General features: G+C 37.2%; 1 protein-coding gene across 1 annotated transcript in view; it reads right to left on the bottom strand.

Moving 5' to 3' along the window:
* FGF2 (fibroblast growth factor 2) overlaps positions 1-12,494 on the bottom strand; it is a 17,760-nt gene extending 5,266 nt beyond the window's left edge. Inside the window, exon 1 of the mRNA XM_026667211.2 lies at positions 11,341-12,494. Coding sequence (XP_026522996.2) covers positions 11,341-11,524 — 184 coding nt within the window. The 5' untranslated portion in view covers positions 11,525-12,494. The remainder of the gene's footprint in view (positions 1-11,340) is intronic.
* Positions 12,495-18,423: the final 5,929 nt, after the last annotated feature.

Raw genomic sequence — 18,423 nt, forward strand, 5'->3', positions numbered from 1 at the left:
AATAGGTTATCTGCCTCTTCTTTGTGGCAACCTGTCAAATATTGGAGCACTGCTATCGTGTCATAGTCCTTCTTTTCACTAGACTAGACATATCCAAATCCTGGATATAATCTAGTCTAGTGAAAATGAGCATTTACATATATAACAAAATTTACTTTAAAAACAAAAATGAAAATTAAGATTTAAATAGCTAAAGACACTAAAGATGAAAAAAATGTATTTTACACTCATACACCAAAACTAGTCTAAGTAATTTTATAACCAATATTTTCCATTTACTACAGAAGGATGTTAGTCAAAAACAGGCTCTTCATCTTGATTCACCAAAAATGCTTAATGACCATAGGCAATTATGATTGCTTTGAAATTACAGTAAACCCTTAATTTAGCAGGCAATTAAAGTCAAATGGGATTCTTGAAACTCCAAAACATATGTGAGGAAAAACTTATTTTTCAATAACAGTGAATACCCATCCTAAGAAGCAGCAGCACATATTGTCTGACTCTAAATTGATTTGCTTGAAATTAGAAGAAAATTTGGATTTGGTACATTTAGTCATTAAAATCCAAAGTCTCCTAAACTAAGGAGCATTAAATTGAGGATTTACATGAATAAAAACATACCAATAACAAACCAAATGTGCTCCAGAAATGCAAAATAGAGCGTCCTCTTTCAGGTGTTTTACATCTTTTTTAAAATGACCCTATATAGAAATGACCAATTTCTTTTGCTGTTTGAATATGATTAGCAGTTCAATTCTACTGATCATTAAACAAAGCATCTCTTTCATGATGCCAGTTTTTATAATATTAGATCCCCTATTTATAAGTTTGGCTTTGCTATCTAGTTTACGACTGTTGTGGAAAACACCATGTTTATTTGTTACCACAAGCATATATAGTAAAAGTACATTAAATGAATAAAAACATCTTTCAACATCTATATGGAAACCTGAGCCTAATTAATAGAAAGGAAAGGAAGATAACTGTTCCACTGATTGGGAAAACAATGAATTAATACTTTCATGTATTTATGAATGTAATTTTGACTGCCTTATTAGATATAGGTAGATGCTGGAACATTCCTCTCAACATTTTTAATATAGAAGAAATATCTACCAATTCCTACAATTAACATGATATAGTTCTTTGTACGGAACTATGGGAAATGTACCATAAATACACTTGCAACATTTTATAAACATTGCTTGGATTTAATTGCATTTGCTAATGAAAAAAAGGATTTGCTAAAGTGTGTTCTCTAGACAGTCATATTTATATATAACCAAATCTTAAAATGTGTAAACCCTAAAACTGAATATAAAATGTATGACTATTCCTTAAAGTAAATGCCTTTGTTAGTGTTTGAAATAATATAAAGAACCAAACAATCATTGGCTTTTGCAAACTGAAAGATAGTTATTTGCATAAAATGCATTGGACAATGTGAAAGAATAATAACTATTTGTTTATTAGTGCCTTCAAACCATTAGTGGTCATTGCTTTGACAAGTCCGTGCAGTTTTTCTTGAGTTTTCGAAGTGATCTGCCATTGCCTTCTTCCTAGGGCTACCCAAAGACACCCGACTGATTTTGTGCCTTAGTCAGGACTAGAATTCACGATTTCCCAGGATCTAGCCTTGTGCCTTTCACCACTATTCCAAACTGGGTCTCAATTATGTATCACCAAAAGCATAAATAATATTCTGCAGCCCCTATTTCTCCAACAAAGAACCATTCAAAAAATGACCAACAAAAATTCCATTAAACTGTAGGCTATTTAAATAGAAGGGGCAATAAAGTAATAGTCTTAATTTCTACCTTTGCTAAGAATTAAAAATGATGTACTATATTCTTTAAACAATACACTACAGAAACTAGAGATGACCAATGTTTTTTCCAAAGAGTCAAGTATTAATATTTTTACACAACAGGGAAAATATATTTGGCTCCAATCCTTCCTTTCTGCTTTTTCTACTGTTCACCAGTTATCATGGCAGGAATCCCTTCAGCTCATCTGACTAATATGCTACCTGCATGTCAAGTGCATTGATCTCATATTGAAGACTGCATTGCAAATATATTATCAGATTAAAAAACAACTAATAGCAATAATTTCAAAAGTAAATATGACGTTGATGGGGCTGAAATCAGTAGCATTTATTTCAAAGTAAACACATAGGATTGTATTTTAAATTTTATGAAAGTCATAAGTGCATATGCTTTGGTTCGTGGTTTATTGATAATGGTTAAGGGTGGCTAAACTAAGAATCCAAAATGATGGTTATAGTGAGTATGAGACTTACTACTTTCTGTTTCCAGAGAGGAAGTGGTAATGATTTGTCAATTTTACAGTTTATACTGTAGATTTTTTTCCAGCTTATTTTCTCCTTTGGTAACAAATCCATATGGAAAAGTTGGGGAGCTTTCCTCCCCATGTATATACACATTATGTCATACAACTATGTATGAGTAGTGGATCTATCATTTCGGTTAATAAGGAACAATATGTTCATAGCAATCCAAACAGAAAGCTAAAGCTTATACACTATTTGCTCATTCACCACACACACAATTAAAATACTTCTGCATGAGCAGCTAAAAAAGAAAAGTTGATTTTAAGCCAAAATATGATGTTTTTTCTATATAAATGCATGAAGCAATGGGGTTTTTTACCTAGCCTATTACATTTGTAATCTTTTTATCTGTCTGTCTTTTTTTTCCCTTTACAATAATTTCCCTAATAATCTCAGGTCCCAACTAATTTAAACAAATAAATGAAATAAAAAATATTTTCATTTTGCTTAGAACACTGCATAAGCCAAATAAAGTAAACAAAGCTTACAAAAAGAAATAGAAGGAGGAAATAATACACAGCTTCGGGAGTTTTGCTGTCTCGTGTACATTTAGTTTACTTCAACTGGCTAAATTATCAGAAGAACACTTCTCATTTTCAATGTACAAGAAGGGAGCTTGTGTACTCACTGAAAAAAACCTCAAGGCTGCACGTCTCTAGATCAATGAGCAGCATTACTACCGTCTCTGCTACGGAAAAGCCAGTTCCGAGCCAAGAGTTCAAGGCTCATCTCCAACATTTTTGCAGAGGCCCTCTGAGGAAAATTCTTTCATGAGGCCCTGCATGACATACTCTGTGGCGAATTTACAGTGCCAAATCCATCTAAATTAAATGTTATTACTGCACATTCAAGTACTGCAGGGCAACTCACAGGAACAATTAATCTTTGACTAATTTATTAGCTAAGTATCAGAAAACAGTCAAATTAACTTATAAGAATTTATAACCATTCAGATGCAGGTAAAACAATGCCAGTAACATCACTGCTTGTATTTCACATCCCTTTCATAAGCTACAGTTCACTTCATCAAATGCATGGGGTAATTAAACTGATACAGGATTTAATTTAGGATACAAGAGAAGGAAGGCAAGGTGGTTATGCAGATGCAGGTTACCTGTGGGGAAAAAATTACAAGTACTGTATTACTGTATCAATTAACAATTACAGCTGACTCTTCTTTGCCCTCATAGTGCACTCTCTCTCTCTCTCTCTCCCACTCCCTCCTTCTCCCCCTCTCCCTCTCTCTCCAATTACTATATAATATTGTTACTGTGTTTGTATATACCAAATACTGTAACATTTATTTAGTCAGGGTAGGGAACGCTACACCACATTGCATCCACAGTATAAGACTCATCTTTATAGCAAGTTTCCAATGATTCAATTTTAATTCATAGATTTAATAATTACAATAAATCTGTTATGAAGGAGTGAAAGAAAAATTGACAAAACACCTTGCTGATTGGACAATGTTTGATGATGCAGATAAATACAGGATTCAGTAGAAGTTATTCCTGGGAAACTGAATAGAATTATATCCTATATAGTTCACAGGGGAAAAGAGAATAGTATTTAAAATAAATTTAATCAAGACACTGAATCTAAAATAAGTGAGCTGAATAATTTAAAAGATCTACACACATTGAAGAGTCTTGTGTAAACTGTAGAGAATAAGGGATTGTTAAAGATGTTTAGTTTGTCACCCCGGGTTCAAGGCCCGAGTGCCAATCAATACAGTGACCTCATTTTTTTGTCCTAGCTCCTGCCCATCTAGCAGTTTGAAAACTCGCAAATGCAAGTAAATAAATAGGTACTTCAGAACACCGGTGCTTGGACTAGACATTGAACCCAGGTGCTGAACTCGGCCTCCTGTAGTCACCAGCAGATTTTAAGATTTTTTATAACTTTGGCTCAAACTCTTTCCAGAATTCCCATATGGATACGGGACTTCAAGGATTGTATTGAAAGAACCCAGGCTGTCTTTTTTAGAAAACTTCTGGGTCTTCCTCCTTGTGTTGGTTTTGCTCCGATGTACCTAGAACTGGGCACTCAATCAGTCAAATGTTTGGCATGGATTAACACCTTTAAATGTTGGTTTCGGGTGCTCTTTCTGGCAGTTCCTGGTAGCTACCTCTCCCTGGCGTTTGCTGACTCTCATATTTCTTGTTGGGAGAGGGAGCTGATGAAGAAATTACACCTGCTAGGTTTTACAGGGGATGCCCTGGGAGATTATGGCCTTAAAGACGCCCAATTTAGGGTAGTCCAACGGCTTGTGAACATTGACTTGCAATATCTATGAGCCAGAGCTAACAAAACTTGCTCCCCTCTGATCTTCAGCCAATTTAATAATTACGGACTGAGGATGGCTTCCTATTTTTACACTCTAACCATTCCCAAGTATAGAAGAGCTTTCTTCCAAGCTCGCTTTAATGTCTTGCCCTCAGCACTACTGGATGGGCGATTTAAGAGGCTCCCGATTAACGAGCGGCTATGCCCCTGTGACAGAGCTGAGGTTGAAACTGTGGAGCATGTCCTTTTATATTGCCCTATGTATAACACAGGCAGATCTAAGTTACTGTCTCTCCTTGAAACAGACCCTTCTAGACCCAATGTTAGTAATTTGTTCTTATATTGTCTAGGGGATGGCTCCTCATATATCACTTCTTTGGTTTCCAAATTTTTTTCAGAGCTGTAACCATCAGAGGAGAACGCTGTAATTCCCCTTAGTCAAGTTTTTGGTGAGCAATTGTTCAAGATTAATTTTCCCATGTTCTTCTTTTGTTGTACTTGTGTTTTGGTCTGTGACTGCAAATAAAGTACTATTATTATTATTATTATTATTATTATTATTATTATTATTATTATTATTATTATTATTATTATTATTATTATCATCATCATAAATAGGTACTACTATTTATACAGATAACAGCATTCTGTGCAACTTGGTGTATAGTCATGCTGGCCACATGATCACTGCAGTGTCTTTGGACAATGCTGGCTCCCTTGGCCAAGAAACAAAGATGAGTACTGCTCCCTAGAATCCAACACGACTGGACGGGGGAAATCTTTACTATTATGAAACATCAAGTACATCACTAAGGATGAGCATTCATTTGGGGGAAGGGGAATCTCAGCAATGTTAACTAGAATTGGAAAAAGATATGGAGTTTACAGATGTAGTTCAGAGACAGAACACAAATGTAAGAGAACAGTAAAACAACTAGCTCTTTTTTTAAAGCAAATATTTGAACATATTTGAAAGTAGGGTAAAAGCAAGTCTGGAACAAAGGCAAAGCAAAAGTACAGTATTTGAAAAGACACAGAGCAAGAGAATATCAACTGCCTGTATGTTTGTCTATTATCTATCTATCTATCTATCTATCTGTCTATCACATTTTTGGAAACACTCATCTCCTTCATAGAGGGAATTAGTAAAAAAAAAATAACTGGAAAAACTTTAGGTGAACTTGTTTCAGTATTGGAAATGGAAGAAAACAAGGCAATGTGCCCAGATGCACAAACAAGTGACCTCATTGAAAATATACGATGAAAATACATTAACAAAAATTTATACTGGAACAATGAATAGTCTAGAATAGGTTGCAAGTTTTTTGCATTTTTTATTTTTAAAAAGTTCAAATTATGTTCATTACCTTAATGTTAACAACATTAAAGGAAGTAGAAAACAAGGAGAAGTTGTGACATACTAACAAAAACATTGAACTATGAACTCTCTTTTAAAATCAATTGCAACCATAAAATCTAACACAACATAAAAAATACAAGAATAAGGTGCAAAAACAAAAAGAACAAAAAATAGAAAATAAAAATAAACGTAGTTAAAAAAAAAAGAAAAGTGACTTTCCTCCATCACAATAAGTATAAATAATTTTAGTAATTTGTCACCTTTTGAAATACTGCAAATGATCTCTTATCTATAAACAAATAGTTAAAGCCTCATCAGTTCAGTAATGATGTCAGCAAAAATCCATTGTTTCTAGAGATAACAAATATATTTTAATTATACTAATATATACTAATACATTACAGTATTCCTTTAGAAATAATTTCCTAAACATGTAATCAGCACTGCCAAAACGGACAGCACCAATTCAGCATTGTGAACATATCCATTTAAACCTATATAGCACCTGAGTTAAGGTATTTAGTCACAAAGAATTTTGTTGGATACAGATACTTCAATCTACAACAAAAATATGTATATATAAAATTAAGAATGTCTACTGACTCAATGGCTTAGGCATTCTTAATTGATAGTTATTTCCTAAATGTTTATCATGTTATGACATTTACCCAGTGGCCAGATTCTACTTTATAAAGGTTTGCCTTTTATAACTAGACAGGTTAAGCTTTCCTTATCATCTAAGAGATTTTACAATCCTTGAATCCTGTTGGGTAAAACCAAATTAAGCATGATAATCAGATTTTAAGACTATTTACCAGGATACATTTCAATTATTGATGCTTCTCTTGGTACTTTCTTTGATGTGCTTGAACTGAGAAGTTATTTGATAACTTTGTTGCTTTTTAAATTTTCTACTGTAAACTTGAAGGAATCCTCTACCATTAAATGTGACCACTCTATAGCACCAAGAGTGACACTACTTCTAAATATTTTCTTACTCATGGGAAAACTCTATGAACAAAGTGTCATATAATATTATAATCCTTCCCTTGTATTATGGGTGAGGGAGAAGCAGATAAACTCTAGCAAAACCCTCAAGTTCCAAATACTGAGGCGGGAAAACTCTTATCACTGAAGAAAGTCAAAATCTGCTACTTTCGTATCATATCTCCAGTATACAAAAAGGAAGTATTTTGTATGCCACCTTGAACAAAAGAGCCACATAAATATAGCAAGAATCACTGAGGAAGATCCTGAATCTTGGAAAAATTGAAGGCATTAGGAGAAATAGTTCAAGAGAGGGCATAGTGGTTAAATACTATAGCCAATATTACAAGCACAAGCTTACAAACTCAAAACAGCAATCACTGACAGACATTCTTGGTGAAATTAGGTCTATCAGGTCTGAGAATCAAAAGTGACTCAATAGAACAATAAAAAAAGAGAAGTATTTGTGAATAGCCAGAACAAGAGCTACAGATTGTTTAAAAAGATTTTGTAATATGAGGAATAGAGTTGAAAAAAGCAAAATGTAGGACTTTTCTAAGTAGGAACGATCAAGTAGAAAACTAATATAGTTGGAACCAATGCAACAGTCAGTCTGCAGCAAATGCTACATGAAATAAAGGGCACAATTATAGCTGCAGGAGTCTCAGTGGTGCTTTTTCAAGAGGCAACTGGACTTTCTTGTTTTTTCTATGGAAGACATTTCACTTCTCATCCAAGAAGCTTCTTCAGCTCTGACAGGATAGTGGGCAATGGAAGGATTTATATTCCTTACAGACAGCTGGTAATCTGCATCCTTTTAGAGGGTTGTTGAAGCACTTGGAGGTTTATCTGTGTCCCCAGGGTCACCTGAGTAGTGGTCCTGGTTCCTGTAGTCTACAATTTTTCCTCTGGAAATCCATTCATATTCCGACACCATTCAGAGGGTGTTCATCCCAAATTGTATAGCTAAAAGTCTGTAGAGATTCTCAGTCATCCACGTCATGGTTGTCCCAAAGGTGCTTTTTCAGGAGGCAACTGGACTTTCTTGTTTTTTTTCTTTTGAAGATGTTTTGCTTCTCATGCAACACATTTCGCTTCTCATCCAAGAAGCTACTTCAACTCTTGACAGGATAGTAGTGTCAGAGCTGAAGAAGCTTCTTGGATGAGAAGTGAAACATCTTCTAAAGAAAAAACAAGAAAGTCCAGTTGCCTCCTGAAAAAGTACCTTTGGGACAACCATGACCTGGATGACTGAGAATCTCTACAGACTTATAGCTGCAGGTGCTACAGGAGAATACAATATGCAATACTGAACTACAGGTAATCCTTGAGTTACAAATGTAACGGAGCCTGCCCATTACATTCGTAAATTGAAGATTCATAGGAATGAATCACCTAACTTGAACATGATCACTCCCTGCTTTTGCCCACACATCACTAATCAAATGCACGGATCATTAAATGCATGAGGTATCTCACGGTAGCCCAGTGATGGAACAAGCCACCCAAGGTCTCCCAGACTCACTGGGATACCTCATGCTACCCCCTTCCCATCCTGCCATGCCAGGCCCACTTACGTTGCAAAGATCTATCTCTTCTCTGCTATGGTTTCTTTGTCTTTGACAGAGGGGCAGAGCAGGACAATTTCGCTTCCAGCACTTGGTCAGCTTGCAGATGCTTTTTGCACCAAAAGTGAAATGTTCTGGGGGCCGTGATCTCACAAAAATGGTTGGGTGCCTGAAGTCACATGAGATCACGGCCCCCAGAACATTTCATTCTCAGTGCAAAAGGCATTTTCAAGCTGACTGGATGCCGAAAGAAAAATCGTCCTGCTCTCCTCTGCCTCAGGCAAAGAAACCATGGCAGAGATATATTTTTGTAAGGTAAGTACATCTGGCATGGCAGGGTGGGAGGGGGAAGCAGTCATGGGAAGCAGGGGAGGGGAAATAGGATGAATGATGCAGTGCCTCTGTGGTTGTTTGTAAGGGTGAACAACTGCCATGGTGCTGCAACATTCGTAATTTCGGGACTTTGTCATAAACACTTGGGGGGGGGGCAGCTTATCATGTAACTTCAAATGGTCACTAAGTGAACTATTGTAACTCAAGGATTACCTGTACTGAATCTTTGGTTCTTGTAAGTGAACCTCTGATAAGTAAATATCATCCTGAAAAAAATGGGGTCTAAGAAGATATAGTAATATAAAAAACGATTCAAGCAACAAGGAATGAGAACTGGAGAATGTGGTTGGCTGAATGACATTAAGCAATATGAGGAAGTACACTTGGAGTCTTCAAATATAGGGAATGTGATATATATAATGTTGGGGCAGAGCAGAATTTAGTAATGATATGGAAATGGTATCCATTATAGAAGTAGAACATACTGCAAACATGGTTCTGGTATTTTAGTCCACTCATGATCCTAGAATAGCAGTAAAAACCTACAGCACTAAATAGTGTAGGTGTGGAATGCATACCATCAGACAAGATTCCTAGTGCTATTAGTTAAGAACAATGTATACTATCTATCTCTCTTTCTTAATTAATTTGGATTTTTTTTCCATACATGGAAATGTAAGTTGAAAATATAAGGGGGAAAGTTGAAAAATACAGATCACAAAAGGAAAACGGTATGTGGATGTCTTAAAAATTATGTGAATAAGGCTTAACAGGTAAGCAATCTAATATGTTTACCTCATATTCTAGAGAGTTAGGCACACTTACCAAGTATGCAATAAATGGTCTTAATAGTAACATAATAATTGCTTCAGAGTAAAAGAGGCTAAATATAACTGAATTGTTAGAGGAAAAACAAACCCCTTAAAAACAAAATTTAAAGATGTATTTTAACATAAACTTATGTTGACTAATTGTCACTTCACCATCAAATGCATGAAGTGGTTCTAGACCACAAAATGCATATAAGCTAGAGAAAAGTATATGCCAAATAGAAGAAAGCTGTTATGTTAGCTCTTCAATATTAACTGAACTCATACATTATATTAAACCATATAATCATATTTTTACTGCAGATTCTTAAACAAATCAAAGTTCATGGCTAGGATTACCAGACATCTGGCAAAAGGAGATGCCCTTTTTGACCACATTTCCCATCTGGCAGTCATAAGCTTAAAATCAAATATTGTCCAGCTTTATGAATGTCTTGGGGGTTTAGAATTATTTTTACATTCAAACTTTCATGTATTATGACCTTGTAAACTGTCTGCTTCTTTCTTTCCTTCGTCTATCAACAGGTTCAATAACCTAGATATGTGATATTTATCTCCAGACCAGCACCAGCCCCTTCAAATCTATTATCACTGTAGTATGTAGATCACATGACTCATCATTTCTATGGTGAAATTTGAAAAATGAGCCATCAGCAATTATATTATCTCTAGCATATGTTCTTGAAAATAAAGATTTGTTGGATAAATAGTGTGATGGAAAAATCAGTGTTATTGATGTTGGAAAAAGTAATTTCATATATACAAATAAATTCATTTTTGCAGGGCTTTTTTGCTATACTTTTCACAGGTGACCAGAAAGTTAAACAGAATAGCCTTCTTTTCTCATTTGTTCTCCTTGCCAATTGTCCATGTCCTCCTTTGTTTGTTCGTATATCTGGTAGCCCTACAAAGATCAGTAAACCAAAACTGAACTTTACTTCCTGTTTAGAGCACCATGTCAAACTCATCTCTCATTGGGCACAGCTGAAAATGGAAATGTGAGGAAGATGCTAGGGCAGCAGGCATTGGGAGCTACTACATGAACAATGTGGCATACTTTGTGAACGGCACAAGCTGCATCTCTTTATGCATTTATATAGTCTGTACAGTACTACGTACATGTTTATTATTTATAAAATAAATGATAATGTCACACACAGAAATATGCAACAGTTAAATTTCCCACAGGCAAGCCCCCCTGGGTGAAGGAAAGGATCGAATTGATTTAGTTACAATCCTGCTGACTTCTAAAAGTGTTGACAACTTACCCCTGGGTAGACCTACAAAGGATTGCGCTGCAGATAGGAGCAAATTGACAAGGCCGAACCTTCTATGCCCAAATATACTAAAAATGTGATTAAATTCATATTTACAATGCCTTATTTTTAATCAAGGAGGCATAGCCTGCCATGAAAGGGTCAGGGTTAGGGTTAGGATTTTGGATCGGCTGTTAAGGCTTAGACCAGTTTTAGATAAAACTCCGAGAGTCTCTCTCTCTCTCTCTCTCCCTCCCTCCCTCTCGAGAGGGTCCGCGCGATCACCCTCCGAGGAATCTGGGGACGGGCAAGGCGGCTGCCAAGAGGCCACGTTAGGCGAAGCCTGAGGGAGGCTACTCACTGTGCGGGTCGCTCTTCTCTCGGACTCCGTCGACTCGGCCGTCAGGGTTAATCCTCAGAAAGAAGCCTCCGTTTTTGCAGTAGAGCCGTTTGGGGTCCTTAAAGTGCCCAGGCGGGAAGGGGCCACCGCTGCCGCCACCGCCGCCGTCGTCGGGAAAGGTGGTGATGCTCCCCGCAGCCGCCATCCCGGCCGGGCCCGGCGCCCCAGCCGAGGTCTCCCCTCTGGACGCCCTTCCGCCAGTTCTCCCCGCGACTCGACGGCTCCCTCTGCCAGGGCTCCCTCTGCCGCGGCCCCCCAGTATCGCCTCTCGACGGCTGCCCCGCGGAGCGCCTGCCTGAAAGGGAGCGCTCCCTCGCACGGGAGGAAAGGCGGCCGGGGTCGGGAGAACGGGGCCCCCGCTTTCCTTCTCCTTCCCAAGCTTTTTAACGTCGACCCGCAGCTCCAAGCTGGACGCTCAGTCAGTCCTTTTAGCCAGGCGGTCGACAGAGCCCGGCCGGCTAAAGGCTTCGCCGCCTGCTGTCGTCGCCCACTGCAAGAAGCCAAGGAGGGAGTCGCTACCGCCTGTGGCTGCCTCGGGAGGCCCGCTCAGTCCGCGCTATTATTTACTTGTTTGTTGCCCCCGGTCCCACCTCCTTCCTGCTCTCCTCCCCACACACACACATACACACACCTTCCCCTCGGTGCTTCCCTGCGCTGGCTCTCGGCCCGTTCCCGGTTCGAGGGAATCGCTCGCCCTGGCTCCGCTGCTGGAAACTGGCAAGGATGGAGAAGCGAAGAGGTTCGTTTCTTCCCGCCTCCTTCGCACGCATCCCTTCGCGTAAACCCTACCCTGCCCAGCGCTCGCTCCGCTCCGGGGCCCTTTTTGGGCCGCCTGTACAAATCCCGAATTTGGCAGTTGCTCCTGCGCGATGGGTCACCACTGCTGCCCCACCGTTAAGACGGGCCTCGGGCTAATCTAGAGGCCCCGGGACGACCGGCCATCTCTCAAGGGATAATTCGCGGTTCTTTCGCGACAACCGATGGGAACGTTTCCAGGGGGCAACGTTTCCTCCTCCTGCCTAATGATACCAAAACCAAAGCTGTTTTGAAAGCTCGAAGTGGTTGTGTAGCGCTAAGGGATCAGAGGTGGGGATTTGTCAATTTTACTTGTTGGGAAATTTTCAGAACTATTCTGGTCAGTTGGAAAGTTAAGTCCCATAAAGATCTGGGAAGAGAGGAGGCATTAAAAAATCATTATGATCCTAGTTCAGTGAATTTCTACATGGGCCATTCCTACACTAACCATAAGTAAAATAAACATAGACTTCATAACTATTTCTCATAGCCCAAATGTAAGGGAAGAAATGGGAGCATTCCTTTTTAATGTCACTGGGAGCAAATGATCCCAAAAATCACCTTGACTTAAACCATGTAGAACTTAATTAACAGCAGTTTGATCAAGAAACAAATGGGCAGATACTGCAGCACTGGTGTAGATTGGCTAAAGTGACTGTCCCTGAAGAGAGATGTAGTGGGTTCAACCCCCACATTTTCATCCTGACAAAGGTCATCTACTAGAGTGACCAATATCTGAAACTTGAAAAGATAAAAATGGATCAAAATTCTTTGTTTAATCCAGAATTCTCTGTAATAGATACTCCAAGGATTCTTCAAAATTTTCCCCCCAACTAGTTGGGGGATATCCAAAATGGCAGGTTCCAACGATGACTTTTTCAGGATGCTATTCTTCAATCTGATAAAAACTTTGATTTCAGCTTTCACCCTGCAGACACAAGCCATCTTCATATGGTGGCTATACTTATCCAACTACATTTGTCATGCTAAAATTGCAACTCATATACCAGCTCTGAATATTTTTTCAAGTCCAATAAGCAAGAATGCACAAACTAAAAACAGGCAAGAGAAGTCTGATTCATGTTTTTCTTTTCACTTTCATCAGTATGTTACAATGTTGTTTTTCGTTGTGCTTATGGGGAGGCAATGGAGGCAGTTGTTCTGATCCCATACATGGAGAAGTGTTTATACCACGTGGTACAGTATTTGTAATCATTAGTTGGATCAATACTTTCTATTCAAGAGAATAAAACTTATAACCCCAACTGTTAATTGCTGCGTAAAAGACAGCAAAACCTTTTGAATGTTCGGTTTTTCTGCATACATGTGACTAAAACTCTATCTCTTTTCCCCACGTCCCTAAAACTAGACAAAGAAAACCCAATTAAACAAATGAGTAAAAAATATCACACTTATTTGTTGATTTATTGAGGAAAATTAACCAAACGAACATTTTCTATGGCAAAAGTATGTGAAGTTAAAGGATTATGAATTCATTTGAAAGGGAAATTTGAATCAGGTATTTCAGTCCATGAGAGAATAATCAGGTGACAGACCCTGTTTAAAGAACAGGATTCAAGGCTTTCACTATCAAGCATCTTATCTTCACAACACAGGTATATGGAATTGTGTCATGACTCAAACAAAGGAGTCTGAGGACTTCCCAAAAACTATAATTGATGCTCACCAGACTGGAAAGGTTACCTGTAACCTCGCTACACAGCAAAGCTCTAGATTTCAGTATGTCTTAAGTAAAGCTTGGCAACAGAATAAGTGTTTGGCCAATGTGAAGGATGAAGGAATGACCATGGAATTTTACTTGTTGGGAAATTTTCAGAAGAACTATTCTGGTCAGTTGGAAAGTTAAGTCCCATAAAGATCTGGGAAGAGGGGAGGCATTAAGAAATCATTATGATACTAGTTCAGTGAATTTCTGCATGGGCCATTCCTACACTAACCATAAGTAAAATAAACAGGGCAGCAAGGTTAGGGGATGCCATAGAGTTTTTCCCCATCATGCCATAACTCTTTCATTACCACACCTGTCTTCAGGGTTTGTTTGTTTTTTTGCCTTTTTTGCTATATTTGACTTTAGTGTGCACTGTTGAACGTTTTTATTGGAAAATTTTCGTGAATAATTATCATTTAAAAGATAGGTTTGAAGTTGTTATCAAATATTACATTTATTTTCCTCTTCATGAAGTGAGAGTCTCATTTTCCCAGGGGCACCACAATGGCCTGTGGTTGGGGCATCAGTTGGCTTCAATCCACCTATAATCTGGGCACTATATATGTTTATAGCTAAGAATATGAATGGCTTGGTTACCGTATGACACTAAAGAAGAATCAACCACAGAACAAAAAAACATTACCTCTTTTCATCATAGAGCATGATGCTTGGAATACCATAAGATTTTGTCCTCTTTTTAAATTAATGATGTATGAGTGCAGTATTCTAGCAACTATTTGAAGTATGCCTCATTGAATACTATTAATTTACACAAAGCAAAACCTAGTTGCATTTTTGTAAGTGTCTTGTGCTTCAACTATTTCAGTGAGATTAAGTTACATTCTTTCTATAACTGTACCCATATTACAAAACAATGTGGCAACTGAAATGTGCCAGAATTCGTTTCTGTTGGATGATAGAGCAGAGTGATCTGCTTATGATGCTATTTATATTTCAGATGTATGCAAGTGATCATTGTGGACTTACAACCACAATTCCTGTTACTAAGTGAAACATTTGTTAAGTGAGTTTTGCTCCATTTTACAACCTTTTATAGGAGATGACCAGTCTGAGCCCGAGGGAGGGGTCAAATGTATCATATGTCATGAGTCCTTGCATGCCCACAAGAAATTTAGGTCCAGCCCATCTTGAATTCCTTTTTAACTCCTGCACATTTCCTTTGACCATTAGTAGTTCAGATTCTTGTAGAGAGCTTAAGCTTGCAGTAAATCTTTACACTCATTTGAATTGCCTGAATCTCCTGATTCTCCCTGTACTTTCCACCTATCTTGCCACCATTGTTAATTGAATCACTGCAGTTGTTAAGTTAGTAACCGTTAAGTGAATCTGGCTTGATTTTGCTGGCCAGGAGGTGGAAAAAGGGGATCACATGATCCTGGGATGCTGCAACCATCATAAATATGAGTTAGTTGCCAGACGTCTGAATTTTGACCTGGTGACCATGAGGGCTGCAATGGTCGTGTGAAAAATGTCACTTTTTTCAGTGCCGTTCTAACTTTGAACAGTCACTAAATGAACTGTTGTAAGTCAAAGACTACCTGAATACAAAAGTCAATAGTCAAACATATACAGGAATTCATTATTGGTAACTTTCTAAAGAAACTGGAAACATTGACACCAGTACAGAAAGGCTTCTTTTAAAATCATAGTGCAGTAATAGACTCATTTGTCTTAATCGTCCCATCCTGAATGTGATTCTGCCAAAATTCACACCTTGTCTCATTCATTCAACTTAGACTCACCTTTCAATGATGAGGAGGTGCTGTGCCAATTTCACGCTGAGCAAAAATGATTCAATCAACTCCCTAAGTGCTAAACAAATAACAAATTTGGCTTATGTTCCTATGAAATGGGCAGGAATCAGATGTGCAATCATGTTTATTTGCAAGATATTAACTCTCTGCTGGAACACAACTGGAATGATTAGGTAATGTTATGATCCTGGAACAATGGAGTCTCCTGTTGATTAGGTCAAACCCAGGATTATACAAAACTAAATGTGTCTAAAACTCAAGAGAATTATTGTATGGCTTGACTTGAATGTAAATACTTTAATTAAGAGATGGATTGAATGTTGTACATATGGAAACCAAATAATTTTTTTCATCTGAAAAAAGTCTACTAACTGAAAATACTATGTATTTGTGTCCTTCAAAGCAGAAAATGTTCTTTCTGAAAACATCATTTTTGGAAATGAAACATTTTCCTACAGACAACACACACTGACATTGTGATGTAGACTTGAAGATGTTATGAATTAGTTTATGCTATAAAAATAAACTGCAAGTTTTATAAACAAAATAGACATTAGGGCACTCAGGGATGCAATAAGAATGCTACAATAAAGTTCTTATTATTTTGCCAAGGACTATTAATTATACGTAGTTTTACATGGGAAAATACAATAGCAAGAAACATTATTTATGATTTTGTAGATAAAAATGTATAAGCAAAATTGGATTGAAAGTAATTTCTTGTCAGTTTGGGGACTACAAAACAGTGTGTGTTATAAAAGTTATGATGTAAATCTGGCAAAAATATAGTGTAACCCTAAAAACATGTGGACTTGCAACATTGACTGGATGTTACAGCATATGATTTCCAAAGGCAACTTGTGTGTCATCACCCTGTATTATAAAATATCACATCTGTAACTGGGCAGCTGATCACAAGATCAGGACATCTAGTTTTTTTTCTGACTTTATTCTTAAATTTGGTTTTTCTTTCTCAATCTAGTGACCCCAATGGGTCATAAGTTCAAAGAATTCTGCATTTTAAGTATTGCACATTTCTAATTAATCAGAAATTTACACGACTTTTTAAAAAAATCACAGCATTACAAGAACATTCTAAGCAATGTAGAGATGAAATATGATCATTGCAGACTTTAGTGGTGATCAAATCTCTGGCAAATTTATTATCGTATGATGATAATATAATGATCATACTTTTTCTCTTTTTAAATGATGCCTAAGCGCCTAAAACTTTCTTAGCTGAAAAAAAACCCACATAGTTAATGAATAACAATTTTTAACAGTTGAATTAACAAAGGGCTGAACTCACAACATTTCCTAAAGTGAAATATTAATCAACGCTATGTTTAAATAACACATCACATGAAGGGAATGTTCTCCATTCTTGATAGTTTTCTTCTCCCCAAAGAACAGAGACATAAACATTCACTGCTTTCTACTTTGCTTTCACTTCACTCTACAACTATTGCAATAAATTCACAGCATGAGGCCCAACAAGGGATTCTAAGTGCTTAGTACTTAAGTCATGTTGCAAGAGACTTGCAAAGCAAGAGCCACTGAGTACATCTCAACAAACAAAACAGTACATAATTACAGCTCATTGTACCACTTATTTCCCTTAAATCTTTCTAACAACGCATACAATGAATTTTTATTGCCCTGGATGAACAAAAGAAAAAAGCAAAGATTTCTGTGAAAAACTTATCATTTGTTTAATACTTATTAATGTTAATACTTATTTTTAGAGTTTTTTGTGTGTTTAATTTTCAATGTTCCATATGTTTATCCACAGTACCTTGTTTTCCCATTAATGTGAAGACATGTGAAGGATGTGTGTTTGTGTTTATTTTCATGGTCATGATGTACACTGAAGATGGGTTTGATTTTGTTGTATGAGGTACAATGACAATAAAGTAAAGTAAAGTAAACTAGTATTGCTCCATTATGCAAAAATTTTAAGATCACTATCACTTCTGTTATGTCATTATGCAAATGATATAAATCACAACAAATGTAATAGAATTAAAATAATATTAACATACACTTAATTCTCTCATTCAACTGTAAGTAATTATGATTACTTAAACACAACTATCCGCAACTATCCAGACAGAAATTTGGTCTATTGTTTTCTAAGTTTCTAAATGAGATCCAATTTAAATTGAAGGTTCACTGTATCTAGTCTTCATATAGGTTTCTGCTTTGTCTTTGCACAACCACCACTTTTGTTATATCCTAGCTTCTATAGCCCCTGCAGCTACACCAACCCAGGTTCCCACTGACTGGACAATCCTTCAGATTACCATCATAGAGATAGTCCACTCTAGCTGCTAGAATTTTCCAGTTTTGTAAAAAGGTGAATTAATGATAACAGTGAAACAATGGGACTAACTTCCCCTACCCTTTCCTTGTCTCTCTTGAATATAATACTGGAAATCAGCATATTTTTTTTGATTATATAAGAAAGTAGGTGAGAGACTCTTAATTGAAAGTCTTCTCCCCCAAGATCCACTACTAGAAACTCCATTTGTGATACCTCTTTGTACCCCACCTGATGATGAAGATACGAAAACCATTTGTTTTGCAACAGTGATTCAGAAGCAATACACTACAGGAAGATAGGAATTGGCAATGGAACAAGAAATTTCATGCAAGCATTGTTTTCTGCTGATTCTAGATTGGGTGTATAGGACTTTAACTCAGTTGTGGGGGGAAATATCCCACAGCACTAACTTCCAGTTATTG

The sequence above is a fragment of the Notechis scutatus genome, chromosome 4, assembly GCF_049901735.1.
Source record: "Notechis scutatus isolate UNSWTSFEM ecotype Mainland chromosome 4, rNotScu1.2, whole genome shotgun sequence".
Classification (NCBI taxonomy): Eukaryota; Metazoa; Chordata; class Lepidosauria; order Squamata; family Elapidae; genus Notechis; species Notechis scutatus.